The sequence below is a fragment of the Fringilla coelebs genome (genome assembly GCF_963513975.1).
Source record: "Fringilla coelebs genome assembly, chromosome: 4".
NCBI lineage: Eukaryota > Metazoa > Chordata > Aves > Passeriformes > Fringillidae > Fringilla > Fringilla coelebs.
Genome location: NC_140032.1, coordinates 43471880 through 43490353, shown reverse-complemented (window position 1 = coordinate 43490353; position 18474 = coordinate 43471880). Strand labels below are relative to the sequence as shown.

Genomic DNA, 18474 nt, shown 5'->3' with positions numbered 1-18474 from the left:
AATGTGTGCACAGCATGTTGAAGATGTAAAGAACACAGTATAACTTGATGCTAAAGGAATATCTTGAGGCATCTATATAGACTTTTTTCCAAACTCTTGCTTGCATAAATAACTTGGCAAGACTAAGGTGACTGTGAGTAGCAGTAGGGATCAGAGTCACGAGTATTTAAAATGAATATGGACATGATAAATAAAAATGTTGCTTAAAAAGTGATGATGCTTAGTAGTTTTTAATATTTAGGACACTAGGAATTTTGCAAAATTGAAACATGGAATCCACATGATATCCCATACTAGCTTGAAAATGCTGAGTAACGGCAGTTTGTGTGTGGTGATTTGCTCTAGGTATTTTAATTAGTTGCTTTTAACCTCTTCTTTGCTGATTTGTAGAATTAATTGTTCCTAATACAATGAGCTAATAAAACTGAAATAAATAAATTAAATATTGGCTGAACGCGTCTTCTGGAAAGAATGACTTTCATTGGAGAAGATGAAAAAACTCTGTACGTCATGAAAACACTATGCCAGTAATTGTTGTTTAATGGCCTTCAGGTTGTTAGCAGACTTTCAGATTGATTAAATGCAAAAGAGTGTTCAAAGAGTGTTGGAGTTTTTAAACATATAAATGTCTCAAAAATAATAAGAATAAACATGTCTCAAAAGCTGTTTTCAGCTTTCAGTATGCTTAATTCAGTCTATTCATGAAATAGTGAGATATATATACATTTTATATCAGTTTTAAAGTAAGTCTTTCTTTCTGGAACTGATTTAAAAATCTTTTATTCGTCTTAAGTTCCTGCTGTCACCTTGCTCTGCTTTTGGATGTGCAATTGCACAAATCTTCCATACCTGCTATTAATCCCTTAAAACAAACAAACAAAAAGCCCCGACCCAAGGCCTTGAAGATTTGCTTTGTGTCTGACACAGGGGGCAAAGCCCAGCAGAAGAGTGGACCTGTTGTGTTAGCAGATGAAGTAAAGAATCCAGCGATGGAGAAACTGGAATTGGTGAGGAAGTGGAGCCTAAACACTTACAAGGTATGCAGCTATGTGTGTATGTATGTATTCTAAAAGTGAGTTTGCTACTAGATAGGAATAGAGCTGTATGAAAGCAAGCTGTTGCGGCAGTGAGCATAAACAAGAATGTATAGGAAAGGCTTAGTTTTCTTCTAAGTGTAACATTCTTTGTTAAATCCCTGGTGCAATGTGGAAAATCTTTAATAAGTATTACTGATGTAGCAAGGTAAAGAATGTTCCATTTCTAATGTTCCCTTCGTCATTCCGAATGTAGAGATTTCAGCACTAAAGCTTGGATTAAATATTTTTTGCTCTTTTTGAGTTGACTACTGATACAATAAGATTTTAGTTGATGTGAAAAAATCAGGGGTATCTAAAAGTTTAAAACTCGTTAATTGCTATTCTGATGGCTTTGTTTCATCTTGGCTGATTGTTTTTTCTTAGCGTGGTAACAGTTGCTTCAATTTTTGTGTGTTTTATATGCTTCTACTTGATGATCAGTTGAGATTTGATGAAATTAAGTGTAATGTCAGAATAATAAAAAGATGCTTAAATCACACCAGTTTGCTAGAAGTGATGCTCATTAAAAAGCTATAAGGTAAGGAGCAGTTGTCAGGGAATGCATTCCTGTCAAAAGTGTAAAGAAAGACCAGTTTTGAAAAATAGCTTCTTGTTATGCCTACAGCTTAAATAATAAGAGCTGTGGGCAGGTGCATCAGTGAGGTCTACATCAAACCATGAAGAAATTAACATTCTGTGGCAAGAAAAGTCTGAATCCCTCTGGTGTTCTTTAAGTCCAGATAAGAACATCCTGCTCAGTGAGGATGAGAAGCAGGGATGGAGACATTCTATCCCTTGTAGATGCTAATGGTGTCTTTCTGCTAGAATCAGAAATTTCTTTTTTTTTTTTTTTTAAGTCTAATTAAATGGCTTTTAGATTTGCTACTTTTCTTGTCATCTAAATATTGTAGCAACTGCAGAAGTTGCAGTCCAATGGTATTCTGGGGTGCCTTAGGAGGACCCTTGCCCGCCCTGCCCCACTATTCAGCCCTGGTGATCCTAGCCTGGTATTCAGCCCTGGTGAGGCACATCTGGAGTGCTGTGTCCAGTTCTGGGCTCCTCAGGACAAGAGAGACATGGAGCTCCTGGAGCTGGTCCAGTGGAGAGCAGCAAAGATGGTGAAGGGACTGGAGCAGCTTTCATATGAGGAAAGGTTGAGGAAGCTGGGCATGTTCAGCCTGGACAAGAGACAACTGAGACATGAATGCCTATAAAGTATCTGAGGGGAGAGTGCCAAGAGGATGGATCTGGATTCTTTCCAGTGGTGCCAAGCAAAAGGACAAGAGGCAGTGGGCAGAACCTGACGCATAGAAAGTACCACCTGAACTTGAGGAAGAACTTTGCTGTGCAGGTGACTGAGCACTGTAACAGGTTGCCCAGAGAGGTTATGGAGTCTCCCTCACTCAGTATTTTTGAGATACTCAAAAACCCTCTGGATACAATCCTGTGCAATGTGCTCTGGGATGAACTTTCTTGAGCAGAGATGTTGAACCAGGGGACCCACTCACTGTGGTCCTTTCCAACCTGACCCATTGGGCGATTTTGTCTGTCAGCTACTTTGGAGTGCACTGTTGTGCAATCAGAATACATGCTATTCAGCTGAAGCTGTTCTTTAAAATTCTTTTGTCTCTTTAAAACATTGACTCTTGGGATCAAATCTCCTATACCTCAACTAAATAGGACAGGACTTGACCTTATTCTGTATTTTGGTACCTTGATTTAGAAAACAAACCCACAAAAACTCACAATGTCTCAAACTTGCTGACATGAAACAACAGCCAGAGGATTAGTGCAAAATGTTGGGAAAAGGGATCTTGGATCTTTGTTGAGAACATTATTTCTTTGGTTGTAGTGTCTGCAAAGTTCAGATTTTTAGTTTTCTTTTATGGCTTAAGCCTCCCCCTTGCTGAAATCCAGAATCACACCAGTAATGATTTAGCAAACAAAGACTAGCATTTTTAGAAAACAACATGTTTACTTTTATCTATTCCCAAACATGCCTAAGGAGATGAGTCAGTTATGATCTTTCTAGAGTTCCATATTGACTTGCTGTTCACTCTTTTTTTGAGGTATAAGATCATTCAGAGAACTTACAAATTCATTTTGAGTTGATAGAGTATTGTGCAACTGTACTTGGAGATGCCATACATTTGTGATGTAGGCTTCGTACAAAAAGCATATTTAATATGGTTAAGGACAGTATTTAAATTTGTTGACATATTGGCTTGCTTTGGTTCCCATCAGGAAGATCATGGGAAGAAGTGTCCTCCTTCTCTCATAATAGCTAACTGTTCAGAGGTTTGAAGATGCAGAAATAAAGGACAGGAGTAAATATCAGCACTTGAATCCCTCTGAATTTAAAGTCCCTGGTATCAATGTACCCAGACATTAATCTACAAGGGGAGTTAGTGCTGAAATTTGCTGTTAGGAAGTTCTTTAGGAATCTGACTTAAGTAGTTCCTATACCATGGTGTCAGTATCAGGGGTAGAGAAATCTAAATTATTGATATGTTCTGAAGTCATTCCCATCTGTAAATGCCTTTGCAACTACCATTGCCCTTCACATTCTCCACTCAAATGTTCCCTAATAATCATGAGTTAGTGTGAAGAGAAATTGCCCTTCTTTCCATAGTCTAGTGACAAGACCTTTTTCTGTTTTTTTTTTCTGCCCGTGCCTTCCCCTTTGGATGAGAAAGTGGTTTTCACTTTAGCAAAAACATTTAGGCCCAAGAAAGTCAAGATTCTTCTTGACTTTCAGCAATTCCAACAAGCTTGTCTTTTGTTTTTCGTACAACTTAAACTTTGAGGGGGGGAAAAAAAGGCAAACCTCTCTAATTGGGCTACTAGTAGAACATTTATTTCTGAGACATGTCCAGTAATGCCTCTGTTCATCTTTGACATATACAAGTTAAAATATATTTCTCTGAAATGTATTTTGGTAACCTTTTTTTACTCTGAGTTGTTTTTCTTAAGCTTTGCATTGGGTGACTTCTTTTTGAGTTGCATGTCTTTTCTATGACAGTTTCCTTTATAAATACTCTTAGAACAAAGCACAATGGAATTAATGCATGGAATTTTCTTTGCTAGTGAGAATATAGACCAACTTGTGTGCTTGTACTAGTCCACTTAGAACTGGAGTAAATCAAAATAGATTGGGTCATTTTCTTTGTCTTTTGCTACATCTGAGTTAAAGTATCCAGTGTAAGTCTTTCCAATTACAGGTGTTTCTTCACTTGTCACTGCTGGGCTTTTTTAGTTATTCTGCTGTGATTTATGAAGCAAATACCCCTTGGCTGAAAATAATCCCTTCATTTGTAATTTATCCTTGCTTTCAAAAATTTTGCTTTCCCTGATTCAGATTTTTCTCTTGCATTTCCATGGGGGTTTGTGTGTGTGTGCGTGTCAGCTCTTTTGGAAAATAGCCAAAATTTGACCATCACTTCCATAGTTCCTAATGAAAGGCTTATTTATGCTCTGAGCACACTCAGAGCTAAGTATTTTGCAATTTCTTGTGGAGTCTTGGTAGTAAAGTTGTATTCTCTGTTATGATTTGTTATGCTCTCCTGAATCTCTGATGCTTAGCAGACAAACATCACCTAGATTAGGTGTGCTTTTTCTTGTCAATTACTTGAATCTAACAAAGTAGCCCAAATACTTTGTATCTTCTGACCTAAACCTTATGGGTCATGACCAGCTTGATCTCCTTGGTCATTCTTGAGTCCCTCCTGTGTTCCTCTATTACATTAAGAAGGGACATGAAAGTTCTAGCAGGTTGAACATGAATCTCCCTTGGACACAAGTAAAGATGATATTAAACTAAAATTCTTGAATTGGGAAACCCTGGGAAATCCAATGCTCTAGAGTATTTGGGGAGTATGTTAGAAGACAAGTTTGGGCATTGTTTCACAAAAGTAAAATTAAAAATAGCAGCTTTGTGCTTAGGTTAAGTCCTTTCAGAGTAGTTGTGGCCTTGGCTACTAACTTAATTTCTTGTACCTTTTGTTTCTAGCAGTAATTTTTCATACGTCTAAGTTGCTTATCTGTTCGCACCTTGGGACCACAGATTAACTTCAAGTAACTTACTAGAGCAGTAAATAATTCTGCTTTCCTTAGAGAAACTGTATAGCTTTGCTGCACATCTGCCTTGCAAATGGCTTCTCCTGTGTCTCAGTCAAGGGAAACCCCAGTGTGCATCTTGGGAGGCTCACTGCCAAGCTGGGTTCGAATCTCTGGCAGAGAAGGTGTCACAGATCCATGGAATGTGGTAGCAGCCTGCTCTGTCACAGCCATAGGCTGGGTGAGAGTGTCTACAGCTGCATAAGAGCACATTTCCTGCTCAGTGTGTTAATGAACTGCAACCCTACTAAGAGTTTGACTTATGACAGAAAAGAAATAGTCTTTCTGAGAAAATCATCTTCATTTTATAGATGTGTAAATAATAAGTGCATTTTAATACTTTTGCCTATTTCTCAGTAGGAGTTCCCAGTTTCCTAATCAGCTTTAAAAAAACATGCTGAAAACCACCACCTTCTTACTTGCCCCCCTTAAAAAAACCCTCAAAATAAACATTTTTGGAAAATTTAACATGGGTGTTCTGGTCATACTTGGTAGACAAAGTCCAAAAGATTACTAACTAGACATTTTTATACAGAATAGTAATGGTCCTATAAACTGACTTAAATGCAATGGGCTAAAATGCTTCTTTTAACTTAATGAGATTCACCAAACCTATAAAAAGATAAGTGTTCTTTTACTTGAGAAACAATTAGTTATGCTCTTGATTTGCTAACTTGAATATTCATCTTAGTAGGAGTTGAGACTTGTCCAGCTGTTCTTGCTGAGTCCTGATAAACTTCTAAAGACTGTGTTGTTTTTTCAGTTTGTTGTGCAAACTTATATTGGGAGGGGTGGTTGTGAAAGAATTGTGTGTAATTATATGTCCCTTGAAGCTGAAAATGGGTGTATGCTATGTTGTCTTGAATATACTTGAATCTTTATAATTTAATTCTTTTTCTGCAGTGTACACGTCAGATCATCTCTGAAAAACTGGGTCGTGGCTCAAGAACAGTAGACCTGGAACTAGAAGCTCAGATAGATATATTGAGAGACAACAAAAAAAAATATGAAAATATCTTGAGACTGGCACAGACACTGTCCACACAGCTTTTCCAGATGGTACATACCCAAAGGCAACTTGGAGATGCATTTGCTGACCTGAGTTTGAAATCACTGGAACTTCATGTAAGACTTCTATAGTGTTAAAAAAATACAGTGACAGAGATGAAGAAAAGCCTAATTTACTCGTGCAGGGTGTCTGCTAGCTAGCAGCTACTTTTATAAACATTGTAGTTTACAATATATTAGATACTCTTTGTGTTGAAAGCTTCTGTGATTCACTTAAAACTTCAGGAAATTATTGAAATTACTGTAGTTCTTTATTGTTTCTTAAATGCTAGCCTCTAGTTGATGAATGAACTCAAGAACTGACAATTTTGCTTTGTAGAGAAGATTCATTTTAGTATTAATTTTGCACCTAATGAAATGTCATCAAAGTGTTCCACAGTGTTACGTCATTTCAATTACAAGATGTCTTTGGGGAATGTGCCTGGGAATAAGTAGATTAGGGCACATTACTTCACTTGTGCACATTGAATGTGAGTAAATTATTTTTCTGTAGCGTATTTAAGCACTGAGATATGATCTCTAAGTCCTTTTTTAATCAGAATTTTCCTACTAATAAGACTAATCTGTATTCTTATGTTGACTGGAGTTGCTGAGCAAGAGAGGCAATCTTCAGATATCTGGGTTGTTATGATTCCATGGTTTAGAAGTTTATGTAACACTGGCACTTTCTTTTGCCAGTGGTAAAGCCGTTTGCTGTAAAGAGAGACGAGATGCATGCTGCTTACAGAGTATAGTAGCTGGCTTGCTTTTATATTGCTTGTTCTGCATTTGCAAAGTTAAAATAATTTGATCCTTTGGAAAACCAATATTAAATGGTTTAATAATTCCCTGAAACATAGCGCTGAAACAGCTCAAATTATCTTTGTGATTTTAAAAACATCTGTCTTTTCCCATTGAGTTTTATGGGAGTAGGTGGAGTTCATGCTTGCACAGAGGAACCTTAAGTGATAGCTAGCTGAAAAAATGTGAAACTCCTACACTAATGTGTAGGAATTTTTAATATTAGTCTGACAGATGAAAATCTGTGAATGTAGAGCATTTCTAGCAGCTAAGAAATTAAATTACCTGTTAAAAGAAGCTTTTAATAATCAGTTTATTCTTGACACAAATATGGGCATGTGGTTTGTGGCAGATCTTAGTGATTGTCGTGAAGTATGTGCTGAAACTGGATGTTTCTTCCAAAACTTGGATGGAATCTGGCATCATGCTCATTTAATGAATCTTGGGGTTTTTCCCATCATTAGCTTGTAACTTCTAATGGGAATACTGATCTTCCAGGTTCTTTCAGCGTCTTGTATTGGTCCTGGACTTTGTTTCTGTCATTTATCTCTTGTATAGATTCTTGAATGGGGTTGTTGATGAAAATCAAATAAAGGTTTCTGCTGCTGTAATAAGAGTTATCTAAACTTTGCTTCTTGGAGACTTGCCTGGTGTTTGTCTCTTTCCTTTTTGTGTTTTCCCTCTGTTTAATCTGTAATGTATTATCATCTGTAGCCAGGCCTACTTTTGGATATTTGGGGTTTTGCCTCTAAAACTTGTGCAGGACTAAAAGTAACATTTCTGAACAGTTAGTCTTTAATGTTTAATGTGATAACAGTATATAAGCTTAAATAAAATTAAAAAACCCTCCAAGTCTCAAGGTAATACTTTTTGTTTTATACATGAAAACAAAACAAATTTTTATTGTGGTATCTGGTGAGGTATTACTTAATGTGAATGGGTTGCTGTTTCTCTTTTGGATACAAAGATAACTGCTGGTTCCAGGCTCATGTGCCTCTAATTATATAGGCAGATGAAGCCCAATTTTAATTGACCTGAGCATAGAGTATGAACTGAATGTAAACTCCGGGTGTAGAAAGGATTTCCTGTGTGTTTCGTAAGAGGTATCTGCAGAGGTCATGGACAAAGCTGAAAAGTTTGTTTGAAACTCTGAGCCATTGGAGGGGACATGGTTGTTGGTTAGCATGTTCCTTAGTGTACTGCAGGCTACTGCAGATCCATCCTTCTTACCTCCCCCTTTGAACTGATGGTGTTTTCATTTGGGTCTGGGATGATCTGAGAGAGAGGACCAGCTGGAAAACTAATTGCAGTCTTGCCTGCAGGAGGAAGAATAGATAGGAGTAAGCTGCTGCAAGGGGCAGTTCTGCTGCTGTTGTCTCTACCAGCATGCTGCTATTTCTTCTCTGTGCTAGCACTCGTGTTAGCTGTGTAGCTGGCAATGTTAGAGCAAAGCCAGCTGGAAAATACTTGTTTTGGTTTTTCTCCCAGCAAAATCTGTAGCAATTTAGCCAACTGCTTTTGCTGCCCAAGCAGCTGTACAAAGCAAAGATGACAGATCTTTAGCAGTGTTTACAGGGCTTAGCTCATAAAAACTTGCCCTGATTTCTCTTCCTTTTTTTTTCTCATTCAATTGCTCACTTCCACTGCACCTTCTTTTCTAGAGGATTCTTCCTTTACCATTGCCCATTACCTATTACCCTTACTGTTGTGAACTTGTTAACATGAAATATCATTTGGCTCTGGTGTTCATTTTCTAGACAGATGAAAAGAAACTGGGAGAATAGAGCACTTCTGAGTCAGTTGTTGGCAGTGTGCAAGCCTAAAAAGACCGAAGATCCAAATATGAACCTAGTGTGTTTTATAGTCATTACAACCAGGGATTGTACTCTTTTCTGAGAACTCCCATCTGCAGAATATGGAGATGCTATATGGATGACATAGATATAATAATTGGATTCATTTGGCATCCATGCATTAGGAAAATCTTTGCAGCCTTGCTCAGCTTACTCTGCTGTTAACAAAGAGACATGGACAAACATATGTCTAAATGTGACTAAAATGCCTTGGAAATAATTTTGCCCTTGTCTCTTTGAAATTTATGGATGAGCTACATTAAAATTTTTATTTGCTATTCATTATAATGCTCTGCTATTCAATTATTTACAGCCTATTAAACCATGATAGATGTTGGGGTTTTTTTGCAGTGCTCCTTTCCACAATGTAAGAATAAAACTTAATAGCTAATTAACGCTGTGTGCCCTTGTGAATTTAGTTACATTACTGTATTTAATGTAGCAGTGTCTCTGTTCATATTAAAGTATTACCTAGACAACCATGAGAGATGCTGGATTAAAACCCTGCTGAATGACAATGTGAAGATTGCATTAGCACTTACTTTTAAGTAACATTCAAGATATCAGAGTGCAGAAAAATCACATTATGAAATAGGATTTAACATCATGTGTGGTAACAAAATCATAAACTATGTTTTACTGGTGTTGGAGGGATTTCATAAGTACTGTGAACTAAATACTGTATTGAAATCATATTGGTTTAATCATAATCATACCCATACAGAAGTGAAAGACCTGCCACATCTGTGTTTGCATTTTTTTATATAGTTGCTGATGAATGCTATGATTTCAATTGATCTACAGCTTTGTTTTCTCTGTTCTTTGTTTATAGGAGGAGTTTGGCTACAATGCAGATACACAGAAACTTCTAGCTAAAAATGGAGAAACACTTCTTGGGGCTATTAACTTTTTTATTGCCAGTGTGAATACATTGGTGAATAAAACAATTGAGGATACTTTGTTGACTGTGAAACAGTATGAAAGTGCCAGGTAGCTATCCTGTGTCTAGCTCTTTTGCTTATGAATTGATTCTCTGTCAGCCCAGGTCTTGTATTTGAGTTACTAACCTGTCAGATAAAAACCTTATAACACAGCTCTCATCTAAAGAGAGTTTCTGTTTAACTGTAGATGATTGCACAGATCTTCACATGTTTTGTACATATTTCCTTGTAGACCGAATTTTACTTGTTAGCTGTAGGAGTAATTATAGCTGGTTTTTCCCACGTGCTAGATTAAGGTGGCTTTCTAAGTAGCGTGACAGTGGAAAATGAACACTTTAACCAGCTGCATTGCAATAGGTAAAATAATCTCTTTGACTGAAAGACATTTCATCTTCTGCCTCTGTTGATGAACAATGCCTGCAATTCACACTTCGGTTTTTATGCAGACATTTCAGGCTTGGTCAGAAAGGGGAAGATAAACCAGAAGTTTCTCAGCGAGTGAATAATGGCTTTCTTATCCTGGAGAAGGCTACTTTTAGATGTGGTGTAGTATTCTAAAGCTGGGTTCCTTTTTTCTGTTGGGCACTTGTAGCTCTTTCTGATGAGTGGCTCCATTCTGACTTTCTTTCACTTACCAGAATAAAGTGCATTTTTAAAAATTTGACTGAAGATGTAATTTATACATATAATTTTTTTTTTGTGATATTTGGGAGTTTTTTAGGTCCGGAATTGCAAACTGCTTGAATTTTGAATTTCCCCCTCTTTTTTAATAATTCTGTTCTAATGCTTATTTTTGAACAAAATACTAAGTTATTGTTTTGATATTTAGGTAAACTTTCAAAGTCTTGAAAGGTAGAATTAATGTGTAGATAAGGTATTGCTTTATTTTTGGCACGTGTTCAAAAAAATAAAAAGAATTTGTTCATACATCCAGCTATCCCCTGGAAAATTTATGCAAAATACATCTGCTGGGGTTGTTCTTGTCAGTCATTTTCAATATATGGTTCTTCCCTCCTGAAATACCTTCATTGCTTTCCCTTTCTGTTCACTAAAGAAATCAAATATTTTGCCATTTTAATAAGTCAAATAAATTATGAAGGTTCTTCACTGACATGGCCAGTTCATCATTTTGCACTGTGAAAATAGGTTGCATTTATTTCTGTGCCTCTTCTTTCCTGTTCCCGGTTGCACTTCAGCATTCATCTGTTCCCTTCTTCTGTCAGCTCTCTATAAGTTTAATAGTTTCCTTTTTGAGATTAAGCCATAAATTACATATAAATCCTCACTCCTCCTCACTCATAGTGGCAATGAGAATCAGGAGGAGGAGCCCTGTGAATATTACTCCTTTTACCTCTGAAAAGGTTGCAATTTTTTTGAGCAGTTACATCAACTGAAAATTGTGTTTTATAACCAGTTTTTAATCCTGATTTGTTTCCAGTTAAAGAAATGTGTGTAAGAAAGCATGTTTAAAAGGCCAAAAATAGTGTGGTCTGTTCCATTAAAATAGGTCGATATGCTAGGTTTCATTATTTGACAACTACAGAAGAGAATGGAAGGAAGAGTGATGCTTTGGGTGGGGCTGCACCATCTTTTTGCAGTCTGTTTTTCCATAGGACAGACAAGTTCTTAGAAAAGTATTTGTGGAAGAGCTATGAAACTGTCCAGTTAATGCATATGGAGCATGCCTGGAGCATGCTGAAAATGCTTTAGGTCAGAGTTTGGTGTAAGTGAGCTGTTCCTCAAACATCTGCTTAAAGGGGGTGTCATGCTCCTAGTGGGCCTCTTACTCTCAACAAAAACTCTACAGTGAACTGACTCAACAGCAGAACAATGACCTGAAAAATATTTGCTAGTTTTTTCTGGGTCAGTAGGTTGAGGTGTCTCAGGAGAAGCTCTGACTACTGAAGCCTGTACGAAACAGAGGGGCTGAGAGCATGTGGCTGAGACGGGAAGAGAAAAGGGAGGGTGCTTGTTGAGGCAGTTTTATACAATGTGCTTGATAAACAGGAGGAGGGAGGAAAAAATTTGCCCAGTTTTTATTTTTTTATTTTGGGTTTTTTTTCCCTGTATTTAACTCTTCTTGTTCATCTTCTGTTGTACTTAGATTTACATCTGAGGTCAGTTTTGAGGCACTGCCCTTAGATGGTTCTTTTTTCCCCCTTCTCTTTCTTCTCAGGATTGAATACGATGCTTATCGAACAGACCTGGAAGAGCTGAATCTGGGCCCTCGTGATGCAAACACTCTGCCAAAGATTGAACAATCACAGCAACTGTTTCAAGTGCACAAAGAGAAATATGACAAAATGCGTAACGACGTATCTATCAAATTGAAATTTTTGGAAGAAAATAAGGTAAGCTGCTACTCCTCATGTTATGATTAGAAGTTTTGTTCTACAATTTGCTGCTTTCTAGACATATTTTAAGTTGGTACATCTTGAAATATGTATTCATTTAGAAGTAGAGCTAGCAAGGAAAATAAGCTGAATTTTTGGAGTTCTTGCTGTATTACTGGAGGACACACTTTTAGAGCAAGCTGGTTTAGAATCAAGCTGCTCCAGCTACAAATGACAAACATTGTGACAATAAGTTTCTTGTTGATGCAGGAGGTTTCAAGTTTGCAAAAACATTACTTTTTCCAGTTTACCACATTTATGGTTAAATGAGTCACATAATTACTGATTTAATATTCAAAGTAATACATGCATTTGGCAACATTGTCACAGAGGTTATGCACAAAGAAGACGACAGAACTATGAAAAGGCTTCTTCAAAATCAAGCTTTCTTTAAGAATTTGAATTGAGAAGTACTACTTTCTATAATTAATGCCTTTGTAGTTTATTAATTTAAAACAAGACTCTTGAACTACTGTTGGTTTGAAGGGTGGGGGTTTTTTAAGTGTTTATTTCCACCCTACCATTTCATCTGTACCCTCTTAATGATGGGATTCTTACCCTCCTTATTCTACCAGGCAAAGATCAAACTGCTATACAAAACTTTAAAACTGTCCTTTCTCCAATAAATAAGTCATTTAAAATTGTCTCTAATTAGATGTGAAAATTATGGTCTTTCAAGATCTGATTTTTTTCAGATCTCTGGTAAATGAGATGGTTATAATCATGTGTGTTTATATTTCCCATGTCTTCAGAGGAAAGAAAAGGTGATTAAAACTTACATAGGAGATAGCTGTCAGTTTATCCAGGGTTAACATTATCGGTGGGTTAATATTTTCAGTATGGGTTGATTAATGTATTTTAAAAATTTAAACACAGGCAACAACAGCCTATCAAAGCATACATGACTGGCCCCAGATTACAATAGCAAACCATGCTCCTTGCCTGGAAGGAGGAAAATTTAAAGGAAAAATCATAGGGACAAGTTAAACCAATTAAAATAGATTAATATTTTGTATTCTTGAATATATTATCACATATTCAGTTGCATCGGCTTCTTAGAATAAAGATGGGGCTCAGGGAGGAAGCATGAACCATGAACAGATGATAAGAAAAAGGTTGAGAAAATAAGCAAACTTTTTGGTTTCCAAAATAGTATATGCTTAAAACATAGCTCCTGAGCACTGTTCCTTCATACAAGCATCTGCCTTAGGACTCCCTGGTCTGGAGTCATATAGCCATCAAAAGTTGGCTTTGTGACGAACCACATCATCTGGTAACTGAACTGAACTGGCCTGACTGTATTTCTGGTTCTTGCTGAAAAAATTGGAAAATAAAAAGATTGAAAAAAATCATATGGAAATTAATTTTCTTGAAGAAGTTGAAGACTAAGCTAAATGCTGATACTGATTCTTAAATTAGAAAATGTTCCTGAGAGCTGGGTTTTAAAACTATGCTAAATTGAAAACCGGTATGCTGAAGGTGTCTTCCTACTCTCCCCACTTTGTTTTCTTCTTTTAGTAAGTTACTTGCTACTGCTACAATGTACCTCTGTTAAAATGGTTTAATCCTTCCAGCTTATATCTGTACAGGAATTATGATGCTTAAGTTCAAACTAGTTTAAATAGGACTTACCCTGCTTCCTCATGGTTTCCATTAACTATATAACACACTTATCAATTTATGTTTATATATCTAGGAAGGCTTCAGAGCAAAAGCATTTTATTTCCATCTTGTACAAAACACATTTCCATAATTCTTTAAACTAAATTAGATAGTTTAGGAAACACTGAAGAAGTTGTCTTCCTAGTGACAGTCTTGAATTAGACCAAGCATCCTGTTAGCAGTCACAGCCCACAAATTGTTTCTGAAAGAGATTGTTTTTTCCTTCCTGCCTTTTAGATTAATACAGTAGGGAATCTCACATGCTTAAGCCTTTTTATCAGTGGCTGACATTTCTCAGTTTTGACACTGGAGATGTAAAAATATTTACTAAAGGGTGTGTGTAATTTTGTTCCCAAATGAGCTATAGAAAGGACTTCCTTTACACTTAAATATTGGCTTAAATATAATTATCTGCTGAGAGCTTTTCTGATGTAAGCTCTACTTTATTTTTTTTCTATTTATTGTGTAAGATGACATTATGTCATCATGGCAATAGTTTGAAGGGAGTGAAGGAAGTAGCTTACCCTGTAGTGTAGGAGTAGCAGGTAGGATGGCTTGTGGCTGCCTTGGAGAAGAAGGGCATAAATTGATGGAGAAGCAGTGGAAAGGGAAAGTGATGTGTTGCTGTTTTCAGCAGGGTCCCTTCTCTGAGGCACAGAGCAGCAGTGTATGAAGCTTGCACTGCAGTGGCCTTGGACAGAAAAGCTCAGTCTGTGGTTTGCCAATCTTTTGTTTCCTGTGGCTGAGACTGCTGGCACAGAAGCATTGCCTTTTACACTTCAGCTGCCTTTCTAAAAAAAAAAGTGTAAGAAGGGAGCAGGAGCAGCAACAGTTCTGTGCTGTCTGCTGCTGGTGGTGTGTTTCTGTAAAGTACTTGTTCCCAGCATAAAGGGAGCATTCAAGTTTTTCTAATGGCTGTAGGTGAACAGAACTTTGTTTTCTGAGCAAATACACTCAGTCTCATCCCTTGATGAGAATCTGTTTTAAAGAGAATAGCTACTGGAGGAGAGAGAGTATTTGAAATTCCAGGAGGAGCAGAAAGAGAGATCAGGAGAATCTTTGCAGGGTTCCTGGTTGGTAGGACTGAGATGGGTCTCAGTGTGACTGTCTGATAACATTTCTTAATTAAGTGCAGAGATCAGATATAGAACAGAGTAAACCTGAAACAACTTTTTAGTTCAGGTTTTCCCTGTTCTTGCTGTTCATGGTAGCATAAATCCATTGGTTCAGTCAGTTCAGCTATGGTGCTGCAAAGAACCTCTGAAGCCAGTTTAACTGGCTGGTGGGCTCTGGTTGGTCTGTGGTGCTGCAAATGTCACCAAAGAACCCATTATCTAGAAGGTCTTATCTAGGTTTTCCCTATATGGGGAAAAGGCATCACATGGTTGCAGTCTCTTTGTGCCTGTTCTCCTTGGTTCATATGCTAATATTTCAATTAAAAGCCCTCAAAGACTTAAAGAGCTGCATTTACAGTAAAGCTGGAATTGAGAGTTTCTTTCTATAAAACCAAGATACACAAGATTTCTATTGACTTTTATTACAGCATTTGATCTTGAAGTTAGAACTCATTTTTCTTAATGCTTATTCAGGTTTTATTGGTGCGATCCCCAGCTGGCAGAGTTCTGTAGAAGTTTGTAGCAGTTGCTGATGACTATAATAATAGTTGCATTCAAAATCTGCATCTTACAAATGGTTAATTTTTTTCAAATAAGGATGGTAGCCTGTTCTTAGCTCAAAGATTTGTCATTTCTGAAAACAGTTTTAGAAGGTTTTGTCATTTTGAGTAAAAAACCCTTTTACTCTTGGATGCACTTGAGAAATGTCAAATACCATTCTATGTAGAGAAAGAAAATGACTGCACTTCAGTGAAATGTACTTCAGGAGTTTGATTCTTGAATGCTTGCTTCTGCAAATGAATGTGGTCTGTAGTCTAGTGGAGCCCCAGATGATGAAACTGTTTAGACTAAATACCTTCAAATTAAGATAGCTAGGAGAAGGGATTGTGATAGTTGTGAGGAGGTACAGATGCATGGATAGACTTGAAGGCGTGTTGTATTTTTGGTCATTGAGATGGCTGGAAGAGGCTGAATGAGGAGGGTGTAAAGAAATATGCACTTACTGTGCCACAGAAATGACAGTGTTCAGAGGGAGGTAGGCAAAAAGAACAATATTTAGAAAGTGAAATGTTAAGAGCATCCATGTGGAAGATCAAATCCAACCTATAGGATCGTCTGTATGTGACACTTAAGTCTCCTGTGTAGGATGTGTTTACATGTAGGTTTTTATGCTTATCCACAATGTTTCTTTTTTGTTTTGAGATGTGTGCCAATTGTATTATGGAGTGCTTACTCTGCTTATAATTAGGAACAAATAGGTATATGTAGTTAATTAACAAGGAACAAAGATTTTAACTGTTGTTCAACTGTAAAGCACAATGGCTTTTTGACAGCTATGTTAGTCATACATTGGAACCTGTATTTTAGCTGTAATTTAGCAGCATACCATTAGCATTCTTTGATTGAGGCAAATCTTCAAACACTCCTTTTCTGGAATCGGTGCTACAGCTTGATGATCAAGAGTTGGCCTTTACTGCTGCAATCTGACAATTGTTTAAAGTCTTTGATGCAAAAAAATGTGATCCCTACACACACACACACACACATGCACTCCCCCTTTTCCCCTATTGCCTTCTCTCCAGTGTTTGTGAAAGTGTTTTTGCAGCTGTGTAGAGAATCAGATTGGGGAACTGATCCAGGTTAAAGCAGGTACATTGTTGTCTGCTTAATTTTAATCTAGATCTGTTCTCTGATCCAACTGACTGCATATCTGCATGAATGTTTTGCCAATAGAGGGCTAAGGTGAAATACAGTATGGAAGTTGCAATCAGTGACTGGATATGGGAGTGGGTAATATATTTACCCATTCCCAAAGATGGAGTAAGATTCTTTCATGGGAAAAGAGGGTAAATTTGAACTTGGTTTTAAATGAATAGTCAGGGTCTGTGGACATTGGGTGTTTTGAGGTGTTACAGCTTTTTCCTTTTTGCTGACTGGTGCTTCATAGTAGAGCTTCTTTGTACAGTGTCAGACAGTTAAAGTGGTCTTTTTCTAGAAAAACTTTGTTTTAAAGTTACTTGAATGAAGATATGAAAAAGAAGATCCCACCATCACTTTTGGGATTCACTTAGCAATCAGCTTCTGAAGGAGGAGAGCAGAAGTTGTAACACTTTAAACCTCTGAAACCAGTTTGATAACAATCACGAAATTTATACCACAAGGATCTAGGGGATAGAACGTCATACAATGAAGTAGCTTTAGTAGTTAAAAAATACCTCCAAAACAAATCATATTTTTTCAGTCCAAATTATCTGCCTCTACACTGTCAATTCCAGCCTGTGTGTCTGTGTCTGTGTGTATGTGTGTGTGCGCGCATCCTTGAACCTAGGCCTGACTGAATTTTTAAAATTATCAGAAGATTTTTGGGGCAGTTCACAGAAGGTTTATGTTAAAAGCTACCCTAACAAAGTACCAAATGCAGTCTCAGACTGATGAACTTGGGCTGGGAGTGGAGGTTTGTTACCCCTGTTTTATTTGAGTTCCTATAAACTGTATGAGTAAAACTCTTGTAGCATTTTAATAATATGCTATAACAGTGAGTGTACTTCTCTGTAGAATTCCTGCCTTGGATTGCATGAAGTCTTGCGTGTCAGTGAGGAAACAAACTGCTCAAGAAAAGCACTGTGCTTTCTATCTAAACTTTTAAAAGCAAACCCTTCATGTTGTTGTGACATTTTCCACTTACAAAGTGTAATATTTTGATAATTAACATTTTTATAGATGAAAAATCCATATGTTTATATACCTGTCTGCCCACACAAACTGAAGAAGAGGCCATCTTTTATGATTCAAAAAATAGTTTGAACTCTGTTTGAACAAGTGTAGCTAGCTGAATCCTGTGTCTCCTAGATGTCAAAATGTCTGTATGTGATAAATTCTGTAAATTCTTTTGTAAATGAAAAAATGTCATCTAAAGGTATGATGGGGAATTCCTTTCTAACCATTCACACCTCTCATGTATTTTCTTGGAGAGCCTTTTGGTGGAATAAAGTATCATTTTTCACTGTTAATGAGACAGAAAGCCTATTCTTTGGCATGTATTTGCATAAATTAACCCAAATTATTAGGAGAAACATAGGGAGAAGACATAGGAGTTCCAGTTTTCAGATTGTCAAAGCAACTTAGATGTAAATTTGGGCCAGCAAAGAAAAGGTTATCACTTAATTTTTGAATTGAGTCTGCTATTCAGTTAAAAAAAAAAAAAGTTATATAATCAGAAATTTTAACTTTGTGCAGAATTTTTATGTATTCCTACAGGGATATACAAACACAGCTCTTTATTCTCAAGGAATTTTTAAAATATATTTATTACATTTCTGAGTAAATGTTCCACTCTTCAGGTGTCGTAGCATGTCAAATATAATGGTGGGGGTTTAATTAGAGATCTTTCATTAAGGGAAGAAGATAAGGTGTTTCTGTATTGAGTTGCATGCATTTCAGAGAAGCCCAGTAGCCAATAACAAATAACC

The 18474-nt window shown here is 36.9% G+C and overlaps 1 protein-coding gene across 5 annotated transcripts in view; it reads left to right on the top strand.

The window, feature by feature from the left end:
- Nucleotides 1-18474, top strand: part of ARFIP1 (ARF interacting protein 1) — a gene marked incomplete at its 5' end in the record, with an annotated part of 40516 nt that overhangs the window by 19320 nt on the left and 2722 nt on the right. For all 5 annotated transcript variants that reach the window (XM_084204422.1, XM_084204423.1, XM_084204421.1 and 2 more), the window contains 4 exons: nucleotides 928-1037; nucleotides 6096-6317; nucleotides 9726-9883; nucleotides 12011-12185. In XM_084204422.1, coding sequence (XP_084060548.1) covers nucleotides 928-1037; nucleotides 6096-6317; nucleotides 9726-9883; nucleotides 12011-12185 — 665 coding nt within the window. The remainder of the gene's footprint in view (nucleotides 1-927; nucleotides 1038-6095; nucleotides 6318-9725; nucleotides 9884-12010; nucleotides 12186-18474) is intronic.